The sequence below is a fragment of the Sitophilus oryzae genome, unplaced genomic scaffold (genome assembly GCF_002938485.1).
Source record: "Sitophilus oryzae breed Bouriz unplaced genomic scaffold, Soryzae_2.0 scaffold_813_pilon_pilon, whole genome shotgun sequence".
NCBI classification, from domain to species: domain Eukaryota; kingdom Metazoa; phylum Arthropoda; class Insecta; order Coleoptera; family Curculionidae; genus Sitophilus; species Sitophilus oryzae.
Window position 1 is genome coordinate 6,355,485 of NW_022147432.1, and position 23,133 is coordinate 6,378,617.

At 33.6% G+C, this 23,133-nt stretch overlaps 1 protein-coding gene across 1 annotated transcript in view; it reads left to right on the forward strand.

Annotated features, from left to right (window-relative positions):
- The window catches only part of LOC115889260, a 69,296-nt gene that overhangs the window by 18,016 nt on the left and 28,147 nt on the right, over window positions 1–23,133 (forward strand). Inside the window, exons 2-3 of the mRNA XM_030909202.1 lie at window positions 1,348–1,428; window positions 19,733–19,920. Coding sequence (XP_030765062.1) covers window positions 1,360–1,428; window positions 19,733–19,920 — 257 coding nt within the window. The 5' untranslated portion in view covers window positions 1,348–1,359. The remainder of the gene's footprint in view (window positions 1–1,347; window positions 1,429–19,732; window positions 19,921–23,133) is intronic.

Below are 23,133 nucleotides of genomic sequence, written 5' to 3' on the forward strand. Positions count from 1 at the left end.
ATATTGACGTTACTTCAGAAATTATTTGGAAAAAATCGAAATAAAAGTAAAACTTCTACACCCTGTATCTTCTAAACGAAACATTTTATGACATAAATTTAATTTTTAACTTTTTTACTTATTTTTATCTGCAGAATATGCTGCCGAAGTTTCCCGAATACAATTCCGAATACATCCTGTATAGTTCAAATAGGCCAAAGAACTATTTTTTGTTTGGACCATTTTTTTAGGATAGGGTCGAGATTATAGTTAATAATGTCGATGTCTCGGTCTGTCTTGATAAACTTATACTCGGTCAAATGCTACATAGCTGTTTCCGCAAAAATATAACAGCGTTGTTTTTTGTTGTTTGTAACTTTTATTAGATTACATTACGACACCTTGAAATGGATGACATGTATCATGTATCCATTACTAGTGAAACATTAGCCGAACAAGTATGATAAGAGTTGAAGAAAGATTATTTTTAGAGAGAACTACTTACAATATTGGAATGCAGCTATATAACTAGCAGTTTAGTAGAATAATTAACGATATATTGGTAATTTTAAAGGATTTAAGTGGATGACATGTGTCTATCAGCAGTGAACCATTAGCAGAAGAAGTAGGGTATTTAGTTCAAGTAAGATTATTCTCGTAAATAGCTGTTTAATTATTGCATGAGCACGTTAGTAAAGCAATTAGCAAATTTTTGGTCTATTTTGAATAGCATGGCATGTGTCAATCAGAAGTGAACTATTAGCCGAAGAAGAGTAGTATTTAGTTAAAGTAAGATTAATTATTTATAGAAGAAGTAGTAGTTTTCACTAAAGAGCAAGAGAACGCACAAAACCACAATTTTTTTCTATTTTTACTGACAGTTCGACAAGCAAAACGATCCTTTAAGGTAGCCGTTTTCAAATCGCTTAGCGCAATCAGTAAAGACGCTAAGCGCGTCAGATGAGGTAGATAAGTGCGTGCTAAGCGAAAATTAACGTCATATACGTTGAGCGTCTAAAAGCCCTTAGCGTTTTCTACTAGAGTATACTTTAGTAGTATAAATAGAAAAATAATAGTTTATTTTGAACTGGATGGCATTTGTCCATTAGCAGAAAACCATTAGCCGAAGAAGTATGACGCAAAGTTCGAGTAAAGTTATTTATTTATAATTGTAACATCCATTGTTGTGTTCGAGAGACTGTGATATCGTTATTTTGAATATTTATTACCCGTACTTAACTCGTAGAGCAATCTTTAACACTATTTTTGATTCTTATATGATGTTTATTGACATATATTTTAACATTTTTATTACTAGTAATAAAGAAAGGTCTAGTATTACTCCCTATAAGTTTTATATTGTTACAGGGTCCAGGAAATATGCGGAGATTAATCTGCCCACTTAGGCGTACCCTTTCTGCATTTGTTTCTGGATTTTTTTTATTGCTGGTAAGTCCTCTCTATTATAGCATGTTGTGCACCTCAATATAAGAAATCCCATGTATAGGTGAAAAATGATAAATAAAAATTTCCCGTTTAATGTTTTGGAACAAAAATTGTATGAAAATTTTTAATCAACTTTTGTTTTACAGTTTTAAAAAGATGAAAAATTTGTTTAATATGTCTTCCTGTAAATATAAATACTCAAAATGATGCAATTTTACCTGCTACCTAAAAATAATAAAATCGTTTCTAACATTTTCAATAACCTTAGCAGAAACGAGTATACAGTGTTGTATTATTTACATTAATACCTCAAAATTCACCAGCTTTCTTTAAATACTTTGCTCTTGAAATATTCAAAAAGTAGTCAATGGTGTTGATATCAGGAGATGTCACTGCCTCTTCCACTTGCTCTTTTTTACCCATTCATCTACCTGGAAAGAGTTCTTGTACATATTCTGGAACAGATGTCCCAAAATTAATAAGCGGACCACCTTTTTGAAACCATATATTTTGATTCGGGAGATTGATTTCAAGAGGATCGGAAAATACATTTTCCAGATTTGGGATAAGCAGTTATAGAAACCACAAGTATGTGTCGACATTTATATTATCGTTAAAATGATTTAACTAATAGGTTCAATATGAATTGAATCTATCACTAGATCATCAATAATAATAATGCCCGTCCAAACGTTGACTTTCTGTAACTGTTGAGTGTGATTCTCCCTCATCCAGTGAGGGTTTTCGGTTGCCCAATAATTACAGTTCTGTCAGTTTACCTAACCATTCAATGTCAAAGTTGACTAGACAGAAAAATATGTTCTTCAGTTTCATGATATTATTGTCAAGTAGATACATCATTTGCTTGCACAAAACAATAAAATGCAAATAGAGGTTTAAGAATCTGTTCTTTAAAAAGTATTTTATTCTGAAATGTTCTACAACTACACTAGACGAAAAACGAAAGAATTAAAGAAATGTGAGATACACATGGTTATATTCTTAGACACCTACATTAATTTGCAAGAAATAATATAGTGCCAATAACCTGTAGTTCAATATATTTTGTACTAGTGGAATTTGATACTTTTTAAGCATTTTGTAGCTAAACTATTTGCCATTTTAGCTTCTTTTCAAATTAAAAAGTGCCCTATCTGTGTATTATACGAGGGGAAACAAAATGAATGTTAAAAGTTTGAAACACCACTTTATCGTCAAGATAGTTTGTTTTTTTGGGTTAATCTCAATAGCTTCTTTGTTACACACCTATGTTTATTGTTTTTCTAGTGTTACTGTTATTGAAAATTCATATTATTATTCCCACCATGTTAAATGGAAGCGAAACCTGGGTGCCATGCCGTACCGCCGACACATGAACGCATTAAACAAGTTGCAACAAAGACATCTTAGACAACTCTTAAGAATAAAATGGTTCCATCATGTCTCAAACGTATCGGTCCTTGAAAAAACTAACTGCGAGAGTATTGAAGTCATGATTACAAAGTCCCGCTTAAGATGGGCTGGTCACGTATGCAGAATGCAAGAAAACCGCATACCAAAATCTCTTTACGGTGAGCTTGTAGACGGTAAGAGGAGGTCTGGTGGACAACTCAAAAGGTTTAAGGATATTTTCCACGAAAACTTAAAGGGAATTAACAAGCGAGAGTGGGAAGAGGCAGCTCACAATAGAACGGAATGGAGAAGAATTGTAAAGTCAGTTAAGAGCGACAACCAAAAAGTAAAGAGGCAACAAAGCAATGAGATTTTTGAATGTTTGGAGTGCGGTAGACAGATAACATCACGTATCGGGCTTTTAAATCACAGAAAAGCTCATGAAAGAAAACGCTTTGCGTGACCATCTTCTGATGCGTGTCAAATACTCGTCAGCGAGTAATGGCGGTATATATATATATACATTATAACTCAAGAAAGGGAATCACACATTAGATCTGCAAGGTCGCGGTGATTAACTTCTCTCCTAAACATTCTACATTCTACATCATCTCTACTAGAAGAATTGCCAACAAACAATAATGTGAATTTTCAATAACAGTAACAATAAATACATAAATTATTTCATAGGTGTGATGATTAGGATCAAAAGCATTTTTTTAATGCCAAAATTGCTGTAAATCTTTACTGTCTCCTTCAAAAGCCAAACCTCCATTAAAAATAAAGATATTGACATTAATCAAAGAAAAATCTACTGAGAACAGATATGCTTCGCCGGTAAAAAGCTTTTAAAATTCCTTACTTTGTTAAACCATAAAACTGGGAGTTTCAAAACGTACGCCAAAATAACAATATTTTGTTTTACCTCGTATAATAAACAAATGTGTACTTCAAATTTTAATTTAAAAGGAGGCTATAAAGTCAAATAATTTAGCAACAAATTGCTTAAAAAATCATTAAAATAGGCCCACTAGGACAAAATATATTAAACCTTTTAAGGTGTCCATTTTTCGTGCAGGTCAGCGTGACATTATCCGAAAAAACTTTAATTACACTATATTTTATGTACAATTAGACCATTTAAATGTGACAAATGTTATTTTGCGTATCATGCCACTTATTCAAAAATATTCCTTTACACCCACATCAATTTAAAACAAATAATAGAGTACCTGTTACTGTCTGTGTAAATCATGGCCCAAAAAGAAGAACAATAAGTGAGACGAACGAGAAAAGATCGCGATCAGGCCAGACGTTGAGGAATTTAGGTAAATTTCCGGCCGGTATGAATCATGATAGGCGCATTCTCGTTGCATATAGTGGCAAAACGGGCAGGGTGCCTCCAGGCGTAGGCCTGATGGTACACAGAGTCGGGCTGGGAAACATTTCTTTTGTTGTTTTGAATAAGTACTGTTATGATTGGTTCATACATCGACTATTGGTTCTAGACTGTAGATTGTAGATTGTACGGAAGGAGGGAAGTTAATCACCGCGACCTTATAGATCTATTGTGTTCTCCTTTTTTGAATTATAACTCATCATACAGTCTGAGGACTTTGGAAAAAGCCAGTATCTGAGACGGTTTTACAGAGGTTAGTTCTCCTTCTCTGATATCAATCGTACCAAAGTTTATGGAACGAATGGTTATCGTCTTGGCGCACTCAGTGATGAGGTGTTCCGGTGTTTTCCCATTTTCTTCACAGAATCTGCATTCGCTTGAAGACAGTGTCCTGTTAAAAACCCCGTGACAATCCGAAGATTGTTCATACTTAAATCAAGAAAACTCTTTGATTTTTCTCGGTTGTAAGTCCTGAGAAATTTCTTCGACTGTTTTAGACTGTTGGAGGAATCCCATTCCATAGGCTTCCACTTGGGAAGCAGAACATTTTCGGTCCAGTTAGTGGAGTGTTCGCTTCTTTTCTAGCTAGATGTTTTTGTTTTTTCATTACCTTCTATCCCTTGGTAGACTGGCAGACAGAGTAAGAGGACTTTATTTTCTTTGCCTAATTTCTTCAGCTTCTCTAAGTATCATTCTTTGGCCAACTTCGAATTGATGGTTACTAAGTTGATCACAAACTACGAATTGATAGTTACTTGTTGATAACAAATGAAAAAAAGTGTTGTTTATAAAGGTTTAATACTTGCAACGTACGCAAATATTGGTGTACTTGCCAAGTACACGAGTCGTCTGAGTCTGGTTTAAGATAAGTTGTACGCGTTTTTCGATAGTGTTAATTTTTGCCTGAAGGATGCGGAGCAGGGCCTATTTTACCATAAGACCCATAAGGCCCGGGCCTTGGGCCCGGTGGTCTGGGGCGCCCGTTAAAGGTTGTAAAATATTCATAATTTCTTGACTTTTTGAATTTTATTGGAAAAGAGGGCCCGAATTTTTGCTTGGGCCTTAGGGCCCGACCATATGAAAAATAGGCCCTGATGCGGAGAAGGTACAGTACGCCTATCCGTTCTGTAGCTACGGGGTATCCGTAAGGGGGGAAACGATATTATCTGTTACCGTATCTGTTTTCGATGTTTCTCGAAAAAAATAAAAATTTGACAAATTTGCAAGCAGCCAATGAAATGTGTGGGCGGAGTGTTTTGCGTTGACATGTTCGTCAAGAAATCGTGGACTCTGCCGCTTCTATATAGGTAGCGATTTATAAAATATATTGCTGTTTATTTAAATGGTTTTTGTCCGCATTCTGTGCATAGACATAGATCCAGTAGACGTACTTTACCTGGTACTGGTTCGGAGTATTTACTTTAAGGCCCAAATACTCCTATCTCTGTTCTTGATTTGGCTTTCAAAGCATCAGCATGGTCTTTTACATGCTGAGCAAACGCTTCTCCCTACTGGTCGGTATTTGTCATCTACTGGTCGAGTTGGAGGAGTGGAATTTTTCTTTTAAAGCCGGAATCAGACGATGCGGGTACTTGGGAAGTACACCAATATTTGCGTACTTGACACGTATGCCAACTTTGTACCTAGTAACACGACGCTGCGAGTGACAAATAGTTGCACAAGTAAACCACTCATACAGCATGGCAAGTATATGCCAACAACAAATGTCTGCCAACTACACGAGTTTTTTGAGCCCGGTTTAATTCCAAGTTGCAATTTTTAGAATTTCAGAAACTAGAAAGACTAATTTTTGCTTAATGATAACGTTCACTTGTTTGTGCATAAACATTACTATTTTTTGTATAAAATAAAACTTTTATTAACATTATAATGAAAGAACCGGTAGCCTCTAAAGGAAAAATTTCTAAAAAATATTTTATTAATCCACTCTGATTTATTACAGAACTAAAATTATAACAGAACATCAACGGTTTATAATAAATATATCTGCTAAAAACTAAAGTGTTCTTCAATAGTTGTTTATAGATATTTTAAATAGTTTTTTCTTTCTTCTTTGTGTTTGGTTTGGTTTGGGGGTATGCCCCTTGAAACATTAAGCGTTTTTTGACGGTTAGGCAAATTAGTTTTTCCAAAAAAGTCCTATGGGTATTTCGCAACTGTAAGAAAATATATAAAGCAAAATAGTATTTTTTTGTAAACACTGCTGGCGTTAATCCAACGGAGACTAACTGTCAGCAGTGGCTTACTACTAAACAAATTTGCCTAACGGACAAAAAAATGCTTAACGTTTCGGAAAGTATATCTCTTTCCGTCGTCGGAAGCGAAAAAACATAAAGAATAAAGAAAAAAACTATTTCAAATATCTAAATGCTACTATTCGAGAGCACTTTAGTTCGTTTTTTTAACAGATACCTCTATAAAAACCGTTGACGTTCTGTTAAAATGGCATTATATCAAGTTAAACTTCAAAATTAACAATTACTACCTTATAACAATTAACTTAATAAGGTAAAACCAAAAAGCCCCAAACTTTCTGTATGATTATTTTTAATTTTTACGTATGTTATGTTTATTTCTGTTATGTTCTTTAAAATCAAAGAAGCGATTGCCATACATTACTAACATCTACAGATGCATGAGCAATACATTTATTTTTATTAGACTGTATTAAAAAAGCCTCTTTTATTTTTTTTTAGAGGCTATCGCTTCTTTTATTATAATTTTGGCGTTATTAAATTTTTTTTCTGTGCCCTGTGTCCCATGAATGCTGACAAATCTTATGGTGCGTTTAGCCGTAATATCAAATTAAAAACTTATTTTTCGACGAATGAAGTGATCCATTTGTGCGCGCACAGCAGAGTTGTGTCGGCGAAAATAATGGACGACCAAGATATAGTCGAGGCTGAAGTCATTGGTATGCATAGCTTAATTATTCAAAAGAAGAAAAATCGATAACATCGTCGCTGGTGGCAAACCCAAATTTTTAGAAACCGATATAATTTACTGCAACAACTTAGTGTCTGAGGAGGGCTATGATCAGTTCAAAAACTTTACAAGAACGACCAGGCCCGACTTTAAATATTTACAACATTTAATAACACCAAAAATTACGAACAAAAGATACATATTTTAGAATAACAATTTCATTAATATCGACATATTCAATATTAATTTTATTTACAAGGTTTTGCCATGCGTTATATTTTTTTTGATTTTTTAATAATACAAAGAATGTTTAACATCCCATAATATAGGCAACTTTTCATATTTTTCAATTAATAATAACGAAGATTCATTGATCCACTCCATAATTTTAATAAAGAAAACGAAAAAAAATCACACACGCACGCACGAACGCAGACAAAACAAATTGCCGGTCCAAATTGAGCGTTCGCGCACACATAAAATCCCTTTGAGCACGGACCAAAAACCGACACCAGACGGCTCACGTTCGCGGCTGCTCGCGCACAGGCGGATTCAGAGTGAGCGTGCGCGCACAGCCGTTTACACTTGAGCATTCGCGGAGGATCAGTGCGTGCGTGCTCAAGTCTAAACGCACCATTAGATTTGTGAAATCTCTCTTTCTTAAATAATCTTAATGTTCTTTAATTCAAACATTTAAGAGTCTAGATGTCTCACCAATATAAAATTTATCACATTCACATGGTATTTTGTATATTTCACTTTTTGTTTGTTGTCTAGTGTTCAATGGTTTGTGTGTGTTAAAATGGATCTAAGTGTATATGTGGTTTGAAATAAGATGTTTGTGTGTTATATTGTTTTCCTATCCTCCTTATTTTTTCCGAAACGCCACGTATGTATGTAAATTTGTTTTTCTAAGAAAAAAACACTGACATGTATAGAAATTATTTGAAATAAACCATGGTTTAAAGATACGATCCGTTGTCCATTGAATACGGTCCTGAGCATTACATTAGTAAGGTAAAATGGTCAGATAATCGAGATGGTCGATCGATTAGCCATATCTGGTCGGGGATTTTTTGCGAGAAAATCTTACGTCAAGCCGCACCACTAGGGGGCGTCACTAGGCAATACACAACGAGCAAATAAGAAAAAGACGAAAATCCTGACTGCCTCTCGTGTACGCTAATGATGTTTATCTCTCGTTTATAGCAGAGTGTTAGATTTCACACTTCTTTATTCGGAATAATGTTATGCAATAACGAACCTCATGTAATATTAGATGATTATTATAGTATATACAGTGTTTCAACATCAACGTATTTGGACGCATATTGTTATCATATTTTTCTTTATTAAAAACTTTTATTTCACTCACAATGTTCGTCTGTATGTTGCCCAGTATGGTGGCGCACAATCTTATAAAAAAATTGTTACGGGACCACGACCCAAAAGACTCTTTTTGAGCTAGGCTGCAAATTGAAGATCTTATACAGTGTGGCGCCTCTCATACGATGCGGGGGCTCCATGGAGTACGGTAGTTTATATCGAAATCAAATTTTGGCAGCAAGCATTTTATAAAAATATATAGAGTTATACAGGGTGACCCCAAAAAAGTTACACATTAAAGTTGTGTTTTTTGTAATGGAATACCCTATATATTAATTGATTTTCGGATTCTAGGAAAAAATAAGGGTGAGTTTTATTAAAGAAGCATATACCTAAAATTTAAGGACTTTGACATATTTCACATTTTGTGAAAATGGAGAGTAAATTTTAAATTTAAATAACAGCTACCTAAATTTTAGTTGACCTGTATAGTCCAAATTAAAATTTGACCCGAAACGTTATACAGGGTGAAACAAAATTAATATGGAACATTAGTCACTTTTAAAAGCAAGTTACTCCTTTATTTTAAATGCAACACCCAGTATAATATTGCGGCGTTCAATGGGGAATTTATATATCTTCAAAATATTATTAAGGTTGCCTACCCCTCAGACAAAGATTTTCCTAGATTTAAAAATTCAGATTTATTGATACCCGGTGAAGGTTTTAAAGTCACCTTTTCTGCAAATCAAACTAAGTAGATGTGCGCAAATTTGAGTGTGGCAATGTCGCCTTCTCTATCTCAGTTGGTTTTTACAGTACGTAGTCAACCTCCGATTGTTTGATCGGGTTAAAATGCACAATGTGATATCTGTTCTTCCTAAATCTATGGTATTAACTAATTTTTATCTGCAGAATATGCTGTCGAAGTTTCCGGAATACAGTTCGGAGCACCCTGTATATGGTGTGCAATACCTGACTTCATTGTTATTTCTCTCAACTTTTTGCGTGTTTTTGTGTTTATTAAATTGTACATTTAATGGATGTTTTGTTTCTCCAATATAGAACGATTTTTCTGAACTAAGGTACCTTTTTAGAGTAGTTATGGAGCTACTCTAAATCGCTTTTTAAATCTGGAGCTACAGAGTGTGTACAGGGTGGGTCAAATTCGACGCTTTTAAATGGAAACACCCTTTTCTATAGGAGATAGACGAAAACTAATATCGGTGTCTGGAGCTCAATTTTCATCAAAAACATGATGGTGAAAACCGCACATCAATATCTGTTACCGTTTCGGAGTTACGGGGTATTTTTCAAAAATGTGCATTTTTAACAAATCGCTGTAACTTTTTTTGCTATGGAAAATTTTTGTATTTCTATGAAAACATTTCCAAACCACCTTTTACGTAGAATTTAATGGTTTAAGTATAATTTTTTAAATTAATAATTTAAGAGTTATCAGCAGAAAAAAAATAGATTTTTATTTGGGACACCCTCTATATTTTTAATTAACTGAAAAGAATTTAAAATTACCTCTCAAAAATATAGCACACTTGATATTTTGTTATAATCCCCTTCGAAATACAGAATTTTTAAAAGTTCGCCACTTTTAACTAGTAGGCTTTGGACCCCTTATTGATGAAATGCCCTTAATGGAACCCGAAAAACATATTTTTCAAGCAAGACGACGCACCGCCTCTGAACGCTGAAGTTATCAGCAAATTTTTGCAACCAATTTCAAGAATAATTGAATAGCTAACCAAGATTCCAGCCGTTGGCCGTCGAGGCCGCTTGACTTAAGCGGCCCTCACACGATCAATAATATTGTCAATATTTTGGATTATTGACAATATTATTGAGTGTTTGAGCGTAGATATTGATGTACTTTCAATATATTGATGGATTTTCGGGTCCCTGAAAATACTCGTCAATATTAAAGGCGGAGCTAGTATTATTGACAATATATTGACCGTTAGGTCGCATGATTGACAAGATTTGACTAGTTTATTTAATCTATGGCTTATTTGTAACCATGGCGGAAGACAGAACATCGCCGTCGTTGTTTTCGGAAGATGAATCTGAGATTGAAACAAAAAGTGAACGAAAATATTACAAATTTTTATAGATAGTTATCGTGAAATGCCAGAACTATGGGATATTTCGTCAAACGACTACTCCAACCGCGACAAGAAAAAAAGAAGGTTATAAAAAAATTATTAATCATTTATAAAAAATTAAAAAAAATGCGGGAATAGAAGATGTGAAAAAAAATCAATTCGTTAAGAACAAATTTCCGAAAAGAACTAAAAAAATAAAAGACTCTCAACGCACAGGGAGTGCAAGTGCAGACATATATGAACCTTCGTCTTGGTTGTTTTGGAACTTCAATTTTTGAAAGATGTAGAAAAGCCAGATAAAACGAGATCAACCATAAATGAAACAATAGAGGTAAGTACCTATTAATAGTTTTTATTTTATTTTAAAGGATTATATCTATTCTTATACCTAACGCTTTATAAATGCGAATACTGCGACAAAAATAGTTGAAATAATCCTCAAAATAAAGTATAATATAATATCTATATAACAGTATGTTGCCAATCTACTTGTCCTTCTTGATTAAAATAATTTCGATAGAGATCTCTGATTTCCTTTGCTCTGTTAGTAGGGTTACTAAATAATCCATGTTTAAGTCCTGTTAGTGTAAATTCCATTTTCTACCAAATTCTAATGCGACATTTCTCCATTCATCTTGAGTTCTTGGAAGCTGTAAAAAAATATATTATTGTTTTTCAGGTTACATCTGAAGATCTACATACATCAAAAAGAACAAAAACCCAGGCAAAAACACCAGACAACAAACAGTTGTTGGCACTAGCATGCAAATACCTTTCGGAGGACGAAAAGTATGTAGGGGAAAGTCAGATTGCTAGTCTGGGCAAACAAACTATAAGCTTTAGCACCCCAACAAAGGTTATTTGCTGAAAAAGCAATCAATGATTTTTTTTTTTTGAAGCAGCGCTAGGAAATCTAAATCGTCACTCAGTAAAAATTAACGTGGCGGCTGAAGCAACTGGTTCACAACCACTATCAGCCGATAGTTGGACATCATCCATTGACCGTGGGAAATTTTATGCTACAAATTATGTTTCAACACCACTGCAGTCACCACTCACACAGCAAGAACATGAAGAATATCTAGTACTGCCAGAACATGTTACTTACTACGCACATACCTAATAAAAAGTTACAAATTATTGTATTTTAAACTTACTAACCTTGATGTAGTCCTTTAAAACTCGAATTATGGCTTCACAAGTATCCATAACTATTTCACTAATGGTTGTTGGTGAAATTATTGTTGAAAATTTTAAGTCCTCAAAGGATCTTCCTGTTGCCAAAAATCTAAGTGTGACGGCAAATCTTTCAGTTGCTGGTATAGCTTCCCGCATATTCGTGTTTTCTTTGGTAATATAAGGAGTGACCAAATGAAGCAATAGATCATATATTTCGCCATTCATTCTGAAGTAATTTTTATAATCATCAGGCTCCTGTTTCTTAACGTAGTCTAGAAGATTTAGGTGACCAAACTTTTCTCTTTTTGAAATCCATTTTTTTATCCAACGCCTTTTCTTAACTTTTTTCTCACTTACATGTGCCAAAATGATGGCAATACATGCCTTTTTCTTATGGTTTATTTGTTGGCACGATATTAACACTTAATATCGACACAAAACGTAAAATATAAATATTGATATGCGTATTGACCGTGTCATGTCACCTTTCAAATATTGATAAAATATTGACAATAAAAAACATTGACAATATTATTGATCGTGTGAGGGCCGCTTTAGGACCCCTTATTGATGAAAGTGCCCATGGATCTAATCCTATGTATATATTTGCGGAAGAATAAAGGTTCCTTATTCTTCCGTATAATCTAGACAAGAATTAGAAATACTTAGCAGTTATGAGAGGGTATCTTTCACCCCCACTGAGTTAATGAATTCCGCGAGAAATATTCAAAAACTGCCCCGTCTGTCCATAACAGAAGACGGTTGATATGTCGAACACCTGTAGCAAAATCTCATATCTTGGTTTGCTATTTATTTTTATTGTTATTAGATATAGTTTAAATGTGTTGATGTTGGTTAAATATATTTTAAATTGTTATAAAATTCTGCATCTCTCATAGCAAATATTATTTTCGTTTTAATTGATGCTCACAACTAGAATATTTTTGCATTACAGCCGGTGCCGTTCAAATCCTACTTATTTAAAGCGGGCGAATTTCTATATACTCTATATCTCGAAGAGGAATCGAGCAAAATATCAAGTGTGTTACATTTTTGGAAAGGTAATTTTAAATTGTTTTCAATAAATTAAAAATATACAGGGTGTCCCATATAAAAAATCAAATTTTCTGTTGATAATTCTTAAATTATTAATTTTAAAAAAATTATATTTAAACCATTAAATTCTACGTGAAAAGGTGCTTTGGAAATGTTTTTATAAAAATACAAAATTTTCCATAGCAAAAAAGTTACAGCGATTTGTCAAAAATGCATATTTTTGAAAAACACCCCGTAACTCCGGAACGGTACCAGATATCGATATGCGGTTTTCACCATCATGTTTTTGACAAAAATTGAGCTCCAGACACAGATATTAGTTTTTGTCTATCTCCTATAGAAAAGGATGTTTCCATTTAAAAGCGTCGAATTTGACCCACCCTGTACAGTCTGGAGTCTGGAGCTACAGTAGTGGGTAGCTAAAAAAACAGTTTTAATGTCGTACCCTTTCTTGATCTTGCTTGCAAATATGAAATCGCCAAGAGAGACATTTATTATATAATTCTTTAAAAATATATGTGATTCTAATGAAAATAAATTACATACCCAAGTACTCAAGAATCACATCTTCGTATGTATATAAAATATATATTCTGTCCGAGAAAAACATAAATCAAAACCTATGTTAATTACTTGGAGCGTTTCTCATAGGAGAATGCTTCCCTCCTTTAAAAACTTATTAGTTTTGACAATGGTAATTTATGTAGGTGTCTATAAGGTCGCAAAACGCGTGATTTATACTTGTGTGTGGGCTACTTCACACGAAGTAGCGTGGCGCATCTAAATTTTTGTAAAATTCTTAAGCCACAGACAGTATAATAGTTTGAGTAAAAATTTTAATTATACAGGATGATTCAAAAAACGTGTGCCATATCTCATGAGGAGATTCCTCACGTAAAAATAATACTTATTTTTCATATCAACATAGGTCCGATTCTGCTTTGTTTCGTAGCTACAGGGTGTTAAAATCTTAATAATCTTGACTTGAATGAAATTTTAGTGGTAAAAGTTACTATAAGTATTACATATTTTAATGCTGAAAAAGTGTCAATAAATTCATCAGAGACGTGCATATGGGTTATCATTGAAATATTTTTCAAAAAAAAAACATGTGCGCCACTGACTATTTGTTTTTGGTATGAAAATCGTGTACGCCGTTTAATTTAAGGAGGCCGAATTCGGCCTTCTTGGTGAGATAAAAGCAATTTTATTAATCGCAATTAATAAAAAAAATAAAATTAATAATTAAAAAATAAATTAATAAAATTAAAATAAAATTAATAAATTACATATTTTACCTAATATTATTTATACGATTTAATGCATAAAATATTTTCAATCTAATAAATAATTTAATGATGTAAATAAGAGGAAATTTCTCACATGGTTGGTCAAATTCTATAGTTTTCATTATATCAAACAGCCTCTGAGAAATGTTTTCAACTCAAAATGCCCTTAATTATGTTTGACTACATCATTTAAAAGGGTCTTCAAATACATCAATGTGATATTTGTCTAAAATTTGCAAAAGAATCCAAATTTCTGGATAACTCGAAATTATTTACCCATTTAAAAGCCTTTGATCATGAAAGTAGAAAAATTTGTTCATTTTATTTACAGGCTGGAAAATTATTTATATTAAATTTTGATGAGTTTTGCACTGAAGAAAACATTCAGAGGCTGTTTAATATAATGAAAACTATAGAATTTGACCAACCATGTGAGAAATTTCCTCTTATTTACATCATTAAATTATTTATTAGATTGAAAATATTTTATGCATTAAAGTTTACAAATAAAGATTTATATAGTCGAAAAAAGTCCGATAGAACCAATAGAAAAGTAACTATTTTGTCACATCTTTAATTAAATTTTGTTAAATAAATTAATTTTTTATACTATAAATATTTTTTTTTTCCTAATCTCCTACGAACTGATATAATATGACGAGTAATCTATTAAATTACTGTGAGATTATATGCCTCGATAACATATTGGTGCAGATTATTTTCACCCAAACAAATAATAGCCCAAACTATACATTGATGCGGATTGTCTATGAACTCTTTCTGAAGGTCACAGAAACCTGAACGCGGAATTCGGTGTTCTTTCGCATCTGTTATAGTTAATTTGTGACGCTGATATGACGTTGGAGCCGTAGTAAGGCAGGTTCGAATCCTAGTCAAGGCGACTTTTTTGTAATCGTTTTTTTTTTAATTTTTTGATATTTATTTTTACTTTTTACAAAATTAGTATTGATTAATACAATTTTCAGTAATGTGTTTCTTCATTTTTTTTTAAATTACTTATTTATACGCGCATTCAGAATTTCAGTTAAATCGGAAAAAAAGTTTATAATAATATAGTGTCTAATGTCACTTATGTTGTATAGATAATGAATGGTACGGAACCGTTCGTGCGCGAGTCCGACTCGCACTTGACCAATTTTTCTCTTTATTTTATTTATTCACCGCTAAAAATATGCAAAAATGTCTCTTGTAAAAAAAAATATCGAGGTTTTCCAAAAAATCTTGGGAAGTATTTGAAAGAAAATTTTTTAGATTTCAAAACATGATGTTTTTAGGGTTCAGCAAGGCGCAACAAATATGCTCAGACAGTCAGGCGGCACTTGGAGAGCTTATAAGCCCAAAGGTATCGTCGAGACTCGTCGGGGAATGCCTAGGTGAACTGGGAGCTCGGGCTCGAAGGAACAGAATTAAATTATTCTGGTCCAGAGCCAGTATTGGAAATACCCAAATGTATGGCTCGTAGTGCACTAAAACTCTGGATCAGGGAATAGCAGAATGTCCACTGGAGAAACAGAGAGGGGCACAGGCACAGCAAGGCTTTTATCCAATGACCTAGCTCTAAAACCGCTAAAGAACTGATAATGCTTAGCAGGAATAAATTGCGGGTTACAACAGGCCTCTTGACAGGACATATGGCTGTCAAGTGTTACCTGAACAAGCTCAACCTGTATCAAGGAAGTCTTTGCTGCAGACTCTGTGATAAAGATCCTGAAACAGCGGAGGACATAATATGTCACTGCGAGGCTCTGGATCGCAAGCGACACTTTTTATTTGTTAAAGCTAGGCTAGAACCGGAGGAACTATGCTCCCATCCTGTCAAGGACCTGCATAAGTTAGTGCAGGGCACAGGGATAGGAGAATGGGTGCATATAGAAAGGGGACAAACATAATAGGCCTCACAGGCCGCAGTGTTTCCGGCAGAGGACGGCCCCTTATTGTGAAAAAAAGGCGCAACTTTGCTTTAATTTAACCATCTTATTACTTTTGGTTTACGAGAGATCCCTGTTGGAAAAAACTGAAAAACAACATCCTACCACTATGTGACTCTTTATCTACCTCATTGGAGAAAGCAATCATGACTCGAAATATTATACATTTTTGCACAAAGACATTGTGTGTATCCGATGTACAGACCCCGAACGGTATATCAAAACGAACCCATCGCCATCGAGCGGTCAAAAGTGAATAAATATGTTGGCCAGTTGCAAATTTATGAAACCGCAGCCAAGCCATTATTCAACAGTTGTTGGTCGAGGCACTTCGATCAGCTGGCTATCTCAATTTACCGACTTATATATTAATATGACGGCGGCTTCTAGACCGCGGTCGCCATCTGGTGGCCGGACTTTCATTATAAAATAGCCAACGGAATCTTAGTGCTAACGTAACATGCAAAACGTTGTCGGAAATTACAAGGATTTTTCTTTTTTTTTGAATTGTCGGTTTCAGGAATTTTGTTGTAAATGTATCACTGAATAGTTCATGGGTATAACATGTGCTCATTCATTTAACTTTGGAAGAATGTGAAGGTTTCAATAATGTTTCATTTGCGATCATTCATTGAGAGTTTAATTAACCTTGTAATGTATGGCTTTTACCAAAATTTTGCCATACTCGCACTCACACTACCTAAGTGAGCTTTTCCCTTCTTGTAATAGGACGAGGTCCTGTCAATTGTCTTCTTGTGACGTCAATTGCCTTTATGTCCAGCTGTCATTCCAGCATTTTGGGCGGCTACCAACTGGGCGGTCTTGTTTCTGGTTTTTGTGTTTTAGTCCACTTGACCTTCTGTCTACGTGGTCTTCCAACAACGGTGCCTTGCTCTTACCCATTAGGCCAGTCAATCTGGAGGTTGAGGTGGAAAAAATTAGTAACCAACCAATCTCAACTGGAATGTGTAGATAATGATCTCCCTTTAACCATTTGGTGCCAGTGGGGGAAGTTTGAAAAAAACTACCGTCATCTTGGATTTTTTTGTTTTTTTTAAATATCTCCTTTTGCATAGCTTTTTTCGAAAAAACTAAAGATATGTTTTTTGTAGAGAATTAAATGTAGAATATTTTACCTTCAATATAATTTTTTTCTAAAATAAATAGTAATAGAGAGTTCTGTTCTTGTTCCAGCAGCGTAAGTCAGTATGGGTCTAAAACTTGGGATAGACCTAACAAACGTTACCATTTGTTCGCATTCGCGAGGAAATGTTTCTCAGGTGTGGACGTACATTCGCAGCGAATGTACATCACGACGAATGGTTTAATCGTAAACAAACGCTTTCCATCTTCTGGCGGTAAAAGTGAATAAATCAAAGGAAAATGCGAGCAGCGAATGAATAGAAACATTGCAGTGTGGTAGAGGTGGGAATTCTAGTTCTTTGGGAAGAACTAGTTCCTTAGTTCTAGTTCCTCCAGAGGAATAGTTCCTTGAACTAGGTCTTTAGTTCACAATGGTTCCCGACTAACATTGACATACCCATTGTTTGCTAATGCGTTTCGTTGTCAGTCAGAACTATCTACAGTATGATCTGTATAATTTTTATAATGTACGCAATATAACGAAACGTGTAATTGCGTATGTTAAAAACATATAGGTAAGTTTTATTGTAGATAAAAAAAATAAAAAAGAAACTCAAATCAGAATTTAAAAAACTATATCACCAATTAATTGGAGCAAATAATACGAAAAATTGCATTTTTTCTTATACTTGAAGCTTTTTTTTGGTCATAAAATTCAGAATATCTACTTCGTTTTATTATAAGATATTTCTTAATTTTATGGACCTAAAGTGAAACATTCCCATAAAATATTGAAAGAACAAACTGAAAATTAAAAACAGTATCCACGACAATTTTCTGTGGTAATTACGCCGGCTGTGGCAATAGGCAATCCCGAATCCATGGTCGTCGATACAACGCGATATATCTCGGACCTGCTGACTGAATAAATTCCCGTGAACTAGTATTTTAATTAGTTCCTCTCAGTCCTTTCGATCCAGGACAGGTAACATACGGCTGGCACTTTACACTCCCGCCTGGCATCGGGCTACGATCGCGCTGGCCGATCCGTACGTAAACTAGTCTTTTATTTAGTTCCTCTAGTTCCTCTAGGTCCGGATCCTATAACATACGGCTGGTACACCCCATTCCTGCCTAGCATCATGCTACGATCGGGCTGGCCGATCCGTCGCCGTCGCATATTATTATATATCGGTTACAGTCTCGATCCCGGAATAGGTCCTGAGGAACTAGCTCTTTGAGAAACCGGGAACTAGTTCCTTTCATTCCGGAGTCGGAATAGTTCATTGGAACTAGTTCGTCTTTGGGAGTCGGAATAGTTCATTGGAACTAATTGGCGTCTGGGATTTTTTTGACATAAGAAATTTGATTTTGATGTCAATATTATGTGGCCTTGCATGTGTCGAGGTCGAATCCCAACGACACCTTTTGGCCACAATGACAACAATTTTTAAGTAAAGAATTTCCAGAAGTATCCTCTGAATATCATAAATCTAAATATACTGATATTTACGCCTTAATGAAAGTTATTTTATTTATTATATTGACAATGTAAAAAGTTCCAAAAGATTAGAATAGAACTCAAATTTTTATTTTCAAAATGTTAGGGGTCTTTGGACTAAACTAGGAAGCTTATACTCTGCAGTTTTTTCTGATAATTTCGATATCATTGCTTTGACAGAAATCTGGCTAAATATATTTTTATGATAACGAAGTGATTGATGATAGGTATGAATTTATTCGAAAAGACAGACCTGCCAGTACGAGAGGAGGTGGAATACTTTTAGCAATAAAAAAGGATATCCAGTTTGAAGTTGTTGATGTGTGCTGTGAGAGTGAATTTATAGTAGTTAATATTAGATATAAGAAAAATGTTTTGTTTGTATCGTTAGTGTATTTTGCTCCTAATTCTAGTATAGAAACGTATCAACAATTTTTTTGATTTGTTCGAAAACATTATTATAGACAGTAAGATTAAAACTGTAATACTTGGGGATTGCAGTACCCATGAAAATTGCATACACATTGTGAATGCAATATATCTCGTAAACAGTGAAACGTAAAAAAAATTACACATCAGTTTGATAGGTTTTTTTATGCTCTTTACTTGTCTTTATTGGTCTTTACCTGTCTTTACTACTCTTACTAAACATTGCGACAGTAAAAGAAATGGCTTCACACGAAAAAAATGCAAAAAATGCGTTCTAACTTTGTCACCGTAGGTCTTAAAGGTCTGTTACTTGGAGAATGATGAAAATGTAGAGAATTTAGTTCTCTTCATTTTTTGTTCCATACAATTTTCTGTGAACCTACGCCTACGGTTCAGCCAGAAAATCAAATCCAAACATTTTTGGAGTTTTTCAAAAACGGTGGGGTGGGGGGGGTACGAATTTTCGAATTTAAGCTTTTCCAGTGTACCACTTACGACTGGCAAAGTATGAGGGCGGGGGTATTTTGATGGGAGTCTAGACCTTTTTTGATGCCAGATTGACTGTACTAATAATTTATTCTTAATAAATAACTTAAAAAAAAGTTTTAATTAAACTAATAACATTTTTTCTTGTTTTTCAGATTTTTGATTATGTGGATGGCGGAGGGGGCGGTGGAGGTGAACTGTGGCCGATGGACAGACCTGATGGAATGCCCGCTATCCAGTCCTTGGAGGTTATGTGTGGAAAAGATCATATGGACGTCCATCTGTCGTTTTCACAGCCCTTCGAAGGAATAGTGTCTAGTAAAGGTCAACATGGCGATCCTAGGTAAGCATTTTGATTATTATTATTACCGTTGAATAAATATATTAAGGAAGGAGCATATCAACAAACTTAGTTTTGGGAAAAACTTGAATTTTTGATATAAGTTACTTAAAAAGATCTCTAAAAATGAATTGAGAAAGATTTTTTTTAAATTCACCCCCGGGAAGGGGTGAAATAAATAAATAAAATTATTTTTTCGAAATTTCAGAGAAACGGCAAGGACTAGAAAAAAAAGTTCAAATAAGAGTTGTAGAGCGTTCATTTTTACAATAGAAATGATCTCTATACTTTTTTTGCTCAGATCAAAATTAACCGAGATAGGGTGGCTAGAAGCTAGGGGATGGTAGTAGAAATATAAAAAATATAGGTTGCTGAAAAATTCATATATTTAACATTTTTATTCAATCTGTTTAGAAAATTATAAATTTCAATTAAAATTTTTTGAAAATTGAAATAAAGTTTTTTTTTCAATTTTAGAGAAACGGTATGGACTTTGAAACAAATGTTTCATTAAAAGCTGTCCCCATTAGCGTAACTAGCAATTTATCAGGGGGGGCCTAAGACTTTTGTTTTTTTAAAAATGAAAAATTATTTTAAAAAACAAGTTTTTTGAATAAAACATTTACATGAATTTCTCTATCAATAAATTTCATAGACTTGGTTATCAAACCGTGTTCTCGTAGATTACTTAAATACCTACAAATTTTCTCAAAAAAAAATAAAAATTAACACATTTTTTAAACACAACAAAATAATATTAACTATACAAAACTAGAAAACGTCATTTTTACTGCATCACAAGCAAATAAAAATTAATACGTAGCCAAGAGTCATAATTCAGGATTTCTTTGGGGGGTGCCCAGCAGTACTTGGGGTGGGGGAACCCGGCACCCCCGGGCACCCCTGTAGTTACGCCAATGGCTGTCCCCTAGCTTCTAGTCACCCTGTCCCAGTTAATTTTGATTTGAGCAAAAAAGTATAGAGATCATTTCTATGTAAAATTGACAGCTCTACAACTTTAATTTGTAACAATTTTATTTATTTATTTCACCCCTTCTCGGGGGTGAATTTAGAAATACATAGATAACATTAAACACCCCCTTAATCTGTTTATTCAAATGAAAAGACATATTGTTGCGTTTAGAACTCTTAATAAAATATGATAAAAAATCAATAAAAGTAGGTATCATTTTTCAATGTAGATTGTGAATCATAATGAGTAGGTACTTACAGCACGTATTTTATTCATCTTTTTAAGCTTGTTGAACGTCTAGACAAATCTATATGCAATACCAATAACTGTCGTAATATTAATTACACTCCTATTAATTGTAATTTACGTCCTGCTTATTGGTACAAACTTGCGATTTTAACATTAAATGATAATTTTCCCGCGTATGTTTATGTAATAACACAGGTACCAGCGGATAATCCCAAAATATTGTACAATAAATAAAGAAAAGTATCATTTTACCATTTTTAGTGGATATACAGGGTGTCCTAGGCTGAGTGTGCATTAGAACTTTCTAGAGAACTACAATATCTATATCGGAGATTTTTTGCACGTCACTGTTTCACAACGAGATCTATCGATTAAAAATATTTTTAATATGGCGGCATTTCGGGAACTACCGGAAGTTGGCAGCAACTTTCTTATTTTAAATGGGTAGCCCCATTTTTTATTACATACTTAAATTATCCGTAAAATTCTATGAATATTGATGTTAAACACACTATATCTAACATTAACCGTTTTTGTGAAAAAAAATATTTAACATTTTTGGACGGAAAAACCTACCTGTCAAAAAAATTTGTATAGCCTAAAAGTCAAATTTAGTGATTACCACAACCACTGTGACATAAAGAGAGGATATGTGGCTATCTATTTCAAAAATTAAATTGTTCAAAAGTCATATAATAATGGTGGTAGCTGTCATGGAAATGAGGGATTAAAAAATTATCATAAATCATTTTTTTCAAATGGAAACCCATTTTTTTTATTTTAGTAATAAAAAGGTTTTTTAATTCGTTATTTTCTAACTATACATGTTCCTATACCTAAAATAAATCGTTATTAAGTTATTTAAGATTTAATTTGAAAACGTATATTTTTTTTGATTTTATCTAGCTTCCTTTGACATTAAGTGTAAAACGGTCAGACAATTTATTTCCATCTGTCAGAAAACGAATTATTTGAATTTCTTATATAATAAATACTGCCTACTTAAGAGTTTAAAAAGTGTATTTATAAAAATATATCTCGTATTTTCGCTCTTTAGCTTCGCTCTAAAAGTTGATATTATTAGTAATATTCTATTCTACTATTCTTCCGTATGATGAAATGATGAAAAATGAAAAAAAAATAGCGCAAAGTTGACTCGGAAATGATGCTGCTTTTTGAATAAAGCGTCACAATATGACATGATCAGATCTATTGTTCTACATCACTTGACGTTTAAAGTCATAGGCTACTGGTTAAAATCAAGAAATATATACGCTTTAAAACTAAATCTTAAATAACTTAAAACGACTTATTTTAGGTATAGGAACATGTATAGTCAAAAAGTAACGAATTGAAAAGCCTTTTCGCTAGTGAAATAAAAAAATGGGTTTCCATTTGAAAAAAATGATTTATGATAATTTGTTAATCACTGAATTCCATGACAGCTGCGGCCATTATTATATGACATTCAAACAATTTAATTTTTGAAATAGGTAGCCAGACTTGGGTCGAATACTGAAATTCGGTATTCGAATATGAATCCTGAATACTGTATTCTAAATTGTATTCGAATACTCAAGATTCGAATATAAAGAAAAAAAAAATCGAATACCGCTGTATTTGAATACCTGGATTCATTTAAATATGAATACTTTTTGAATATTCCAACAAAAAAACATATCCGTACTTTAAACTTGATTTTTATTTATGTGCTTAAGTTATAAAAATATGGAACACAATAAAGTAACAAAAAATAACTGTACATATAGCAAAAAAAGCTTACCTTCTTAAAAAAATCTTAAATAATAAATAAAACAACAACTTTTTTTCCTGATAAAGAACGGACATTAAAATAGTCAGGAATTAGCCTCCGTCTTTTTGCGCACCCTTGCTCATAATCCGAGTCGGACGAACCTCCAACGGCTCCAACAAACGGTTCTTCTGGCTCTGAACCATCAGAAATGGTTTCCCGGGTGACGATATCTTTCTCCATC